The 12,520-nt window shown below is 37.8% G+C and overlaps 1 protein-coding gene across 1 annotated transcript; it reads right to left on the bottom strand.

Annotated features, from left to right (window-relative positions):
- Positions 1 to 10,033: 10,033 nt before the first annotated feature.
- LOC311171551 (olfactory receptor 4C45-like) lies at positions 10,034 to 10,954 on the bottom strand (the record flags this gene model as incomplete). Its single annotated transcript, XM_084234510.1, has 1 exon — positions 10,034 to 10,954. The coding sequence occupies one exon, from the start codon at positions 10,952 to 10,954 to the stop codon at positions 10,034 to 10,036; it is 921 nt and encodes a 306-aa protein (XP_084090636.1).
- Positions 10,955 to 12,520: the final 1,566 nt, after the last annotated feature.

Here is a 12,520-nt window from a genome sequence, read left to right as displayed (position 1 = left end):
ATATATATTTTATTTAAATATTTTATTTTATATAATTCTTACATCTTTTTTCATCTTTGCACAATGTATGCATTTTCATTTTGGTTATATTCCTCATAAAATTGCACCTCTCCCCTTATTTTGACTCTAGTCCATCGTGAGATATTTTATTACTTCTTTTCCTCTTTTTCTACTTTGCCCAGTCTGTGCCAAAAAAACATAACTACATAATTTTTCCTTACATTTCTGAGCACGGAAATCAGTATTGTGACCCTTTGTTCAATAATGGTGAGGAAAGATACCTTTCTTTGCAGGAAACTCAGCCACTGAGTTGTTTATTCTCACTCCAAGTTTCCTGTAGATGGTGGTGTAGTGGTCAGTCATTCTTAACAGATATAAATTGTCAGTTATAACTTCAGTGTGGTGACATGGAAGTCATGAATGGGGGATGGATTTTCAAATTATTACAGAGATGTACGGACGCACTCTATCTCGGCAAATATGTTATGCACAATGTTTCAAAGTTCTCAACAGGTCATGTCTTATCTGTGTACATTACAGATAGTGTGTTTTCTATTGGCCTTTTCATGTCATTTGTCCAAACTCATTTTTAGAGAAAAAGATCAATTTCAACTCACAGAATCTAAATGCAAAGTAATATCAGTGACAGTAAATTGGTTAGATCAACTCGATTAGCTTAAAATTTTGGGAAAAGATTTAGTTATTACTGACCTGGATCTAGTTGATTGTGGATTCCTCAGTTTTCAGATGGAGTCCGGTCATTGCTTTCTTCTCATGGCAGAGGCCACACAGCTGCAAATGCACGTCTCAAACTAAAGTGGGACGCTGGGATTCTTATCATGCTATACAACTTTCCCAATATTGGACATTCTGGGTTTTTTTTTTGTTTGTTTTATCCATCTGAAATTATTAGAAAATGGGTTAAGTTAGGGAAATTCCATGTCTCTAAGATTTATTTTTACTCACTTTTTTGACTTCCTGTGAAAATAGAAACACATCTTCAAAATAGATTTTTTTGATCCCTTTGAACTGTGGTCAATGTGAATTAAAAAGCAGAGGACCAATGAAAAGTTCTTCAAATCAGGAAAAGCTAGTATACAGAACTGTAAAATGTAAAAGTGAGTCAAATTCACTTGTTTGGACATTTTTTCTCAAACCAATTCTGCAAAATTTTTGTTTCTTGAAAACGTCATGAGCAATGTGGAGAGAGATCCTTTCATTCCTGATTTAAGCCCTTCTTCTATCTCATACTGAGCTTGAGACTAGTGTCTCCTGAACAAACCTGCAGCTTGTTGTGTAATTCTTTCTTCATTGACTTGGGAGAAATGTTTAAATAGACCTTCCTGACATACAAGATTTGGGAATGTATTGACCCTTTCAAGTCTTGAGAGGATTAATTGGCTTTGTTGTAATGTTTGTTGATGCATTAGCCAAGGTCTTTTAGTTACTCCCACTGGCACCAACAAACATCATTAAAGCCCAGTTTTAGAAATGCAGTTTAACTTTGTTTAAACATATTTCTGATTATAGTTGAAGAATGAAACTTAGTTTAGAATGCTTTATGATAGGGATGACATGGAGATTTTGTCTCCAACAACCATGGAAACAATGTCAAAGTAAGTAAATTGTGCTCCAGCAAAACAAAAAGTTGTCCTAGTGAAAGAACAGACACCCTGCTGACTGGGAGAAAGTTTATTTTGCACATCATGGGTCCAACAAGGGGCTAACATCTAAGAGCTACAAAAAGCCTACACAAGGTAAAACACTACAAGACTTACATCTTAGTAACATCTTTGAAGACTCATCACCCAAAGCAAAGAAAGTCAGAAAAAGATAAACACCTGGGATTACATCCACTGAAAAGATTCTGTACAGCAAAGGAGACATTAACCAAAACAAAGGGACACCCCACTGATTGGGAAAAAAAATTTTTGCACTCCGTACAACTGATAGGGACTGATCACAAAGATATACAAAGAAATCACATGGCTCAACAAAAACAAAGTAAACAATCCAGTCAAGAAATGGGGAGAACTTAAAAAACATTTTTCCCAAGAGGAAATGCAAATGGCCAACAGGCATATGGAAAAATGTTCAACATCCCTTATCATCAGGGAAATGCAAATCAAAATCACACCAGGATACCACCTTAAACCAGTAAGAATGACACATATAAAAAAATACTAGCAAGAACAAATGTTGGCGAAGATGTGGTGAAAAAGGAACTCTCCTACATTGTTGGTGGGAGTGTAAACTGGTCTAACCACTATGGAAAGCTGTCTGGAGGTTCCTCAGGCTACTAAAGATGGAACAACCATATTACCCAGTAATTCCGCTTCTAGGTATCTACCCAAAGGACACAAAAATTGATTCAAAAGAACACCCTGTACCCCTATGTTTATTGCAGCACTATTTATGATAGGTAAAACCTGGAAACAAACCAAATACCCAAAAATGGTGACTGGATCAAGAAGATGTGTTATATATATGCACATGGAATACTATTCAGCAATCAAAAATGATAAAACTCACGCCATTCACAGCAACATGGATGGAGCTAGAAGGAATTATGCTCAGTGAAATAAGTCAGAAGGAAAATGAAAAATATCGGATGGTTTCACTTATAGCAGGAATATAGGGGAACCCAATAAGACATCAGTGTAAAAAAAATAATAATACAAAGCACAACAAAACAAAAACAGACAATTATAAACCCGAGACATCCTGCAAGGGAGGGGGAGGGAGAGGGATCAGAGGGACAGAGGGAGGAGCACAGGTGACTGTGGTGTTGGAGCCTGGGTACATTGGTGATGGATATTCTAGGGGATTATGCCTGGGTCGGGGAGCAAATCTTTTTTAAAAATGACAGTGGGGCGTCCCTGGTGGCACAGGCAGTTGAGCACTGCACTGTGAGCCTGTCCGCAGCATCTGCAGTGCGGGTTCGATCCCGGCGGGCCAGGGAGAGTTCCACATGGTGAGGCTGACCTCTTCTGTCTTGCCCACTGCTCCCCTTAGCAGTGTTTTTTGTCAGTCTGCCTGTTCTGTTCCCCACTCTGTCCCTGGTAAATCCTCTCACCCTCCCATACCATCTGGCCTGTACCCCGGTTCTTGTATAAATATATAAATCTTTTAAAGAAAAAATGACAATGATGTAAACAATAAAAAAAATATTTATTTGGAAATGTTTTTCAAAAAAGGCTATACAACTCAGCCAAAAGAAAGGAAAAACCCAGTCAAAAAATGGGCAGAATTGTCTGTTTTTGTTTTGTTGTGTTTTGTATTGTTATTATCTTTTTACACTGATGTCTTATTTGGTTTCCTTATATTATATTCCTCTTATCAGTGAAACCTTGCAGTATTTTTCTTGTTCCTTCTGACTTATTTCACTGAGCATAATTCCCTCTAGCTCCATCCACATTGTGTGAATGGCATGAGTTTATATTTTTTGATTACTTAATAGTATTCCATTGTGTATAAAGGCACCAAAAGTTAATAAGTAAAGACAAAGTTAAAGAAAGGCTGATGAATCAATAGGATCAGTTTTTCAGATAACCCTGTCGAACCTCAGGAGACACTAGGGCATTTGCTGTAATTCATAGGTCTCCAAGCTCAGCTGGAAACTATTAAACTCTTTTATTATTTGCAGTCCCTTCCAATCTCTACACTTTTCTTTAACTCTATTTTCTGCCTTAATATTTGAATTTATTCCATTAATCACACTTCTGAAAACCACAAGTTTTTTCACTGTAATAAAAAAATATTTACTAAAAAAAATAAAGTGAAATAAGTGAAATGGACACTATCCAAAGAAGATAAATATGTAGCCAACAGGCGCATGATAAATGCTCTTATCACTTATTAGGGCAATAAAAATCATACCACCTCATACCTGTGAGAATGGCTTATATCAAACAGACGAGGTTCAGTAAGTGTTGGCGAGGGAGTGGAGAAAATAACCTCTGTACACTGTGGGAATGTGGACTTGTCCCTGCCCTCCAGTTCCTCTAGTATGAAGTGTCTCAAAATGTTAAAAATAGATCTACCATATGTTTAGGGAATTCTACTACTAGTTACCTATGCAATGAATATAAAAACACATATTGCAAGGAGTGTATGCACTCCAGTGCTCATTGTACCATATTTACAATCATCAGTTTATGAAAACAGCCAAAGTGCCCAACAACAGATGAGTAGATAACTAAGATATGGGATGTACACAAATGGAATATTATTCAGCTATAAAAAGGTGAAATCTTGCCATTTGCAGTAACATGGGTGGAACTGAAGGTGATTATGCAAAGTGAAATGAGTCAAAAGGTGAAAGACAAATAACAGATCTTCATTCATACGTGGAACAGAAAGAAACTAGACCAAGGAAAAGGCAAAATTAAACCAAACAAACCCTAGAAATCTAATTTTAGAATTGAGACTACCAGGGTGGAGAATCATAGGATGTTGGGAGCAAAAGCAGGAGACCCAATGGACTATTGTGCAGGACTGTGGGTGCTTTGGTGGAAGGTGTTCTGGTAACATACATCTGAAGAGCCTCTGATACTCTAAAATCATAAGTACTGTTTTAAACCAGTATTCCCTCGAATAAATAATACAAAAATAATTTGATTATGTTAACTTTTTCTCATCTTAATACTTATGGACATGTTTTTCAAGATAAAGTTTGTTGCTGCATTACGGGATGCTGCATTTTGATGAAGTGTTAAATAAATCATGAACTCTAGGTGCTTTAATGTATATTTTATTTCCTCTTAGGTCTACTCCACTGGAGTTTTGGTGATCGTCTAGATCAGCTTTCTTTTGCACAGTAGTCTCTATCTGCAAATATTTCCCATGTTATTCTAGAATTAATCTGAAAATTCCCCTTCAAAGTTCTATGCTTATGCTTTGCTTTGATTACTGAGATATCAGTTTTCTTTTGTACTTCACACTATTTTTTCAGTTAGCTTTGGCACAAGTCCTTCTAATATAATCTGTTTTGGATATTGTTACCAAATAAATACTCCACAAATTATTTTCGGCCTAAAATATCACATATAATTCTTCCAAGAAATAGAGCAAATACCGATGAAATTCATATGGAACCACAAAAAACTATGAATAGCCAAAACCCTACTGATTAAAACAAAGGAGAAAGGTGGTATCACACTTCCAAACTTCAAGATATACTACAAAGCCATACTAATTAAAACAGTTTGGTATTGGAGCAAAAACAGACACACAGACCAATGGAACTGCATAGAGAACCCAGAAATAAAGCCACGATTATATGAACAACTAATCTTTGACAAAGGAGCAAAGAATATGTAATGGAACATGGATAGTTTGTTCAATAAATGGTGCTGGGAAAACTGGACCTCCACATGCAAAAAAATGAAATTAGACACTACCTCTCACCGTGCACAAAAATCAACTCAAAATGGATAAAAGAACTGGACATAAGCCTGAAATCATAAAATATATAGAAGAAAATACAGGTAAAACACTACAAGACATACATCTCAGAAACTTCTTTAAAGACTCATCACCCAAAGCAGTGATAGTGAAGGCAAAGATAAACACCTGGGATTACAGCAATCTGAAAAGCTTCTGTACAGCAAATGAGACATTAACCAAAACAGAGAGACACCCCACTTATTGGGAAAATACCTTTTCACTCTGTTTCGCTGACAAGGAACTGATCAGAAAGATATGCAAAGAACTCAAACAGCTGAACAAAAACAAAATAAACAACCAAGTCAAGAAATGGGCAGAAGAACTCAAAAGACATTTCTCCAAAGAGGAAATGCAAATGGCCAATAGGCATATGAAAAAATGTTCAGCATCCCTCATCAGGGAAATGCAAATCAAAACCACACTGAGATACCACCTTATACCAGTAAGAATGGCACATATCAAAAAAATACTAGCAACAACAAATGTTGGCGAGGATGTGGTGAAAAACGAACTCTCCTGTATTGCTGGTGGGAGTGCAAACTAGTCCAACCACTGTGGAAAGCTGTCTGGAGGTTTCTTAGTCTACTAAAATGGAGCTACCATAAGATCCAGCAATTCCACTCCTTGGGATCTACCCAGAGGACACAAAAACATTGATTCAAAAGAGCACTTGTACCCCTATGTTTATTGCAGCACTATTTACAATAGGTAAAACCTGGAAACAATCGAAATGCCCCCAAATAGATGTCTGGATCAAGAAGATGTGGTATATATACACCATGGAATATATTCAACAATCAAAAAAGATAAACTCATGCCATTCGCAGCAGTGTGTATGGAGATAGAAAGAATTATGCTCAGTGAAATAAGCCAGAAGGAAAAAGACAAATATCGGATGGTTTCACTTAGAACAGGAATATGGGGGCCCAAATAATACATCATTATTAAATAAATAATAACAGTACAAAACACAGCAAAGCAAAAACAGACAATTATAAACCAGAGACATACTGCAGGGGAGGAGGAGGGAGAGGGGGAGAAGGAGGAGCACAGGGGACTGTGGTGATGGTGCATGGGTGCCTTGGGGAAGGAAATTCTATGAGGACTCAATCTGAGGGTGGGGGGAAACAAATATTATTTAAAAAATTGAAAAATTAAAAAAATAAATAAAAAATAAAAGTATAAAAAAAGATATCACATGTAAGATATCTCTGTGGATTCAACTGTAAGAATTTTTATATCCTCAATTTAGGCAGGGAATAGTAATTGATTTTGGAAGAGCCTAGATTACAATGTAATTATGTACCTGAAATTGTGCATATCAGCACTTTTAATTTTGGGTTGAGTCCTGCTTTAATTACTCTCATTCTTTAAAACTCATTCATTTCTTGTTAATCTGTCTTTTGCAATAATAAATCTACCTTGATTACAATTTTGGGGATTCAAACTACATTTTGAACATAATGCAATAGAAGTTTTCATTGGAAGAAATATTATCATTTATTCAGATACTGACTTTTTTATGAAAGAGGATCTGTTGCAAAGTTTAGAAAGCAGGGAGCAGGTTATACTTAACTCACATTATGACTACAAGACCATTATGGAGTTGGTTAGTCGTTGTTCTTCAAGTGTAAATAGATTTTGTTTTAATCTCCTCTCTTCTCATGAAGTATTATCCAAGATTACTATTTGGTTAAGAGCATCTCATGGCATTTTTTCACATCTGAGTTTCTAAGGGTGCAGGTGAAAGGGTTTACCATGGGTTGTGGCCATTGTTTTATCATTGAAGAAAGTGATCATACCAGTTACCTGGTATTCACAGGTGGAGACAGTTTCCTAGTGCCCTTCTGTGCTGTGAATTTTCATGGAGCAAAGAATGAGGCCATTGGAAATGGTAGGTATAGGAAAAATGAGCATACGCACCAGCCCACTGTTGGTGGCAACAAAAAGTAAAAAGATGGTAGTGTGAGTAGAGGGGTGATTTAGCAGACAGAAAGATCACAGATGAATTCATCAATGACATTGTGATATTAGGACAACCAGACCATGAAATGAAAGACTGAAAGATTGAACCTTCCCCAGGCTCAGCCCCAAGCCTTGGCCGCTAGGAGGCCACACTTAGTCTGTTCATTGTGATTATTTCATACAGGGGTTAACAATGTTTTATTAATGTTCAATCTTATGAGTAAGGTCACCATTATGTTCAAATCACAAAATGTTGTAGACAAAGAAATTCTACAGTTTGAGGCTCAGAATAAAGACAGAAGGAAATTTTGTTCATAAATTACTGCCTGCAAACAACATAAAAATAATGCTTAGGACAGAATTTTATCCACACAGTGTGTTTGGTGAAAATTAGCTATCACATCAGCATCATCTGGTCATTTTCATCATGAGCAACATTATCATCATCATTGTTTTAGTTTTGTTACCCTATTGCACTCCACATTTATTGAGAATTAATGTAGATCTTTAAAAGATGAATTTTATTTTATCAGCATAAAAAACCTTTACACACAGTGAAATCTGACCTGGTTTAAAGTCCTGAGAATATGAGAAATGTCCATACTGCATGCTATTTGAATCCTGGGTGAGAAATCTCTCTCTAAGAACACGTTTCTGAGCTTATTCCTGGGAATCAGAATCTCTGCACAGAGAGGTTTCCAGTCTCTGGCCCTGGGTTCTTCCTTCTCCTCCTTCCACAGGACCAGATGGGACAGGAGCCATCCTAGTGTGAGAGCTTTTCTGCTCAGGCAACTAACAGTTACTCCAGCCAGTTCCTGCACTGGTAGCTGCAGAGCTACTCAAGGGCATTTCTCCTAGAATAGGGAGTTGTGAAGTGTAAGGGCCGGACTGGGCACAGGTGCAGGTTTTCTGATCCCATGCAGACCGGGTAAAGGAGGAGTCAGAGTCCTCAGTGGTTTTGCAGGTCTTTTATTGGGGTTCACCAGGCATATGGCAGGCAGGGGTGCTGGCTGGGAGGCTGGCAGGCCTCCCAGCCCCCAGCAAGTCTTTACTCTATCTGGGCTCTCTGGCGTTCTCTGCTTCTGCTTCTCCTTCAGGTTCTGCTGCTGCTGGCTGGGGCTGCTGGCATCACCCCGTGACGCCGCCCTTAAAAGCACAGTCTTAGCTCAGCTGAATCCCATCTACCTATGCCCACACCCTATTCCAGGTGCCCGCCATCAGGCATGCATTCAGGACAAGGATCCATCATCTATCCTGATGGCGGAAGGGCAGAAAAGCCTGATATTTTCTTTGCCCTACATGATGGGTGAGCTCTTAATGTCCAGAGGCCTTGTCACTGGTGCCATTAAATATCCTTTCAGAGATAGTAGCTCACCAGTATGCTGTTGCTACTTGTAAAGGGTGGTGTTTGTGATAGATTTTGGAGAGATGTGCTGCCAGGACAGACATTTGCCTCCCATGATCATGGCGGTGAAGGACAGTAGCAGTGACATGGGCTTCTCTGTCAGGGTCTGCTGTCTTCCTCATACCTTACGCCTGGTGACATCTCTGAATGCGGTACAGTGTCTTGCAGTTTTTATTAATTTTCGTCTGCCTCATTAAAGTGAGAGCTTTTCTCATCAGCAATATTAATCATTTACTTTGCATAATTTATGGTCATCTGTAAAGTCATTTCCCTTTTAAAGGTGAGAAAATAGGTAGAGCGGTGAAGTAACCTGTTTATATTTATAAGGCTAATTAGTGATGCAACTTAGAAGAGTAATCAGGCCCATTTGTTCAAAGCCCTTAAGCTGTGACTTCAAAGCCGCAGACTCCTTCTGGATCTCTTTGATTTCAGTATGTTCACAGTGTAGATCGGGTTATGCAGTTCTGATCCATGGTCACTGTCATCCATTTCATGACACAACTTGTTCCCATCTGACTGGTAATTTCTTCTAACTGCCATTTGTCTTCAGAAACTTTTATCTTGGCTGTGTCTGAAGTCAGACTTGAAATATAATTTTAAAAAAGTAGCTCATGTGCGAATGTTGTCTTCATGGTATGATGATTAATACAATACATTCATGGCTGTGGTGGGAGGACATTTGAACACCTTTCATGCATACAGAGATGAGGAAAAGTATACTGTGATAGAAGTACTTCTTGAGGATCTTCCTTACTGCTCTACCCTTTTTTCATCTGTAGTCTTTTTTTTTTTGTATGTTTTTAAAATAAAACTTCATTCTAGCTGTAGTGCTGGAACAGAGTGTTCAGGAGTATTGGCGTTGACAGTATCATATGCATATTTAGGGCAACACTGTGACTTTCGTGGACCCTTGGTATTTTTGTTTTGTAGGCTTCCTCCCCACTCCCAGGATTGCTATAATCCAGTTATATTTGGATTGCATTCATTTTTCTTATTTTAAAAGAAATTAAACACATTGAGGGACTACTAAAATTACCACACTACACTATATCTTTTGTGCCTTAATGGAAAGGTCCTCCTGTCAAAAATATATGGGATATTGCAGAAAAATGATTCAGGTAGAATAATTGACCGGTCCAGTCCTAATTGAATAAGGAGACTAAATCTGTCTAAAGTATCCTTAGACTTTTTTCCCCTAAACTCCAACTGAAAGGCTTATTTATCTGCAGTTTTCATTAATTGGCTCCACAGTTTCTTCATGATACTTTTCATCTCTGTGTTTCTGAGGGTGTAGATTAGAGGGTTCAACATAGGAGTTACTATGGTGTAAAACACACTCACAGCTTTGTCAATGGGGAAGGAGGTCATGGGTCTTAGATAAATGAATATGCAAGGGATAAAGTACAAAATGACCACAGTGATGTGAGAGGCACAAGTAGACAGGGCTTTGCGGCGCCCCTCAGCACTGTGGTTCCTCAGGGAGCGCAGGATGATGATATAGGAAGCAATCAGCATAGAAAAAATAAGCAAACACATTGAGCCACTGTTGGCAGCAATCAGGGGTCCCAAAGTTTGAGTGTCCATGCAGGCTAGTTTCATGAGAGCCATTACATCACACGTAAAATGGTCAATGACATTGGGGCCACAGAATGGTAACTGGACCATGAACACTATCTGGATGCCTGCGTGAAGAAGCCCTAACACTCCTGCTATTACTACAAGAAGCACACACACAGGTCTGCTCATGATGGTCGTGTAGTGCAAGGGCTTACAGATGGCTACATAGCGGTCATAGGCCATGACAGTTAACAAGGTGCCCTCAAATCCACCAAAGAAATGTTCAGCAAAGAACTGGCTCATGCAGCCATTGAAGGATATGGTGTTCTTTTCAGAGATCAAGCCAAAGATCACTTTGGGTGTTATGGAAGTAGAGTAGAAACCATCTAAGATGGACAAAAAAGCCAGAAAAAAGTACATGGGAGAACCCAAAGCTGGACTGATGAAGATGGTGATGGAGATGACCAAGTTTCCTGTCAACGTGATCAAGTAGATAACTAAAAACCCAGCAAATAATAGTTTCTGCAGTTCTGGATTCTGGGTCAGGCCCAATAGAATGAATTCTGTTACATTATTCATTCTTTCCGTGGATTCAGCTTTGAGTGCGAATATATAGTCCTTCTGGAAAGATGACAGTAGTTTGAATGATATTTTTAATTCAATATTAAAAATTTCCATTACCTTTGAGTCTTGGTGTCCGGAATTGGTGGAGCTACACCATTCACTCACTTCTCTTGTTTTTCAGATTTTGTAAAGAAGAATGAAAGGAGGTTAAATTATAGTCATTGAATAGTGACAATATCTTCCTAATACCACACAGAGTCTAGGTGTTATGATGAATGTTGAATTACAGTTGACCTCCAGACTTTGTTTTCAGCTTTAAGAATCTCACAATTTTATTCCATACTTTGGGACATATTTCACTAATAAGAATTATTTTGAATTTATATCTGTTTATTGACATGAATTATTATGAATATATAATGTCAGTATTCTTTTAAAAGTACACTGTGTATGAGACATAAAAAGTCAAGCACTGATAAATCTAAATAAATCTGAATCAATTCTTTTTTGGTGAATGAAATCACATGCAAACAGACACAGCTGTTGATAGATTTTTGTTTTGTTTTTCTTTAAAATTTTTAAGTTTATACATATATATATATATTTTACACCATTGTTCATTTTTGTTCAATATATATTTGTATGCTTTCTCCTTTCAGGTGTAGTCCCTGTAAAATTCCCAACACCAATTCACTCGTGAACCATTACCATAGTTCCTTGAGCTCTTCTCTCTCTTGTTTAATTCCTCTGTCTTCTTCTTGTACCTTGCAGAGTGTCTCTGATTTATAGTTGCCTGCTAATTTTTAAAAACTTATTATTGTTATTTTTTTCCTGATCCCTTAAATTTGGTTCCCCTAGATTCCTTCTGTAAGTTGTTTTTTTTTTGTTTTTCTTATAACAGCTCACTGAGTAGCATTCACTCAACAGCCCTGGATGTTGAGTCTGGAGTCCTGTCAACATAACTCTTTTAGCTTCCTTCTTCCGCATCATTGTCAATGTGGACAAGTGTTTGGTGCAAAATCCCTTGTAAAGCTCTCACTATCTCTTTTTTTTTTTTTTTTATAAATTTTATTGTTATATTCCCCATACAATTGCAGCCCCCCATTCTGACCCCAATCCCTCCCCTCCCGCCCCCGCCCCCCTAAAAGTGTCTCTGGTTCATAGTTTTTTGTTGATTTTGATTTTCACTTTCTTATAGTTATTCATTTTCCTGGTCCATTATTTAAGTTTTCTAGATTCCTGCTATGAGTGAGACCATCCGGTATTTTTCTTTTTCTTTTTGGCTTATTTCGCTGAGCATGATCCCTTCCAGCGCCATCCATGTTGCAGCAAATTGCATGTGTTTATCTTTTTTGAATGCTGAGTAATATTCCATGGTATATATGTACCACATCTTCTTGATCCAGTCATCTATTTTTGGGCATTTGGGTTGTTTCCAAAGCTTAGCTATTGTAAACAGTGCTGCTATAAACATAGGGGTGCAGGTGTTCTTTGGAATTGATGTTTCTGTGTCCTTTGGGTACATACATAGGAGTGGAATTGCTGGGTTATATGGAAGCTCTATGTTTAGTAGGTCCAGAA

The sequence above is a fragment of the Talpa europaea genome (genome assembly GCF_964194135.1).
Source record: "Talpa europaea genome assembly, chromosome: 1".
Taxonomy (NCBI): domain Eukaryota; kingdom Metazoa; phylum Chordata; class Mammalia; order Eulipotyphla; family Talpidae; genus Talpa; species Talpa europaea.
Note: the sequence above shows the minus strand (reverse complement) of the source record. Positions and strands in the feature narration are given on the sequence as shown.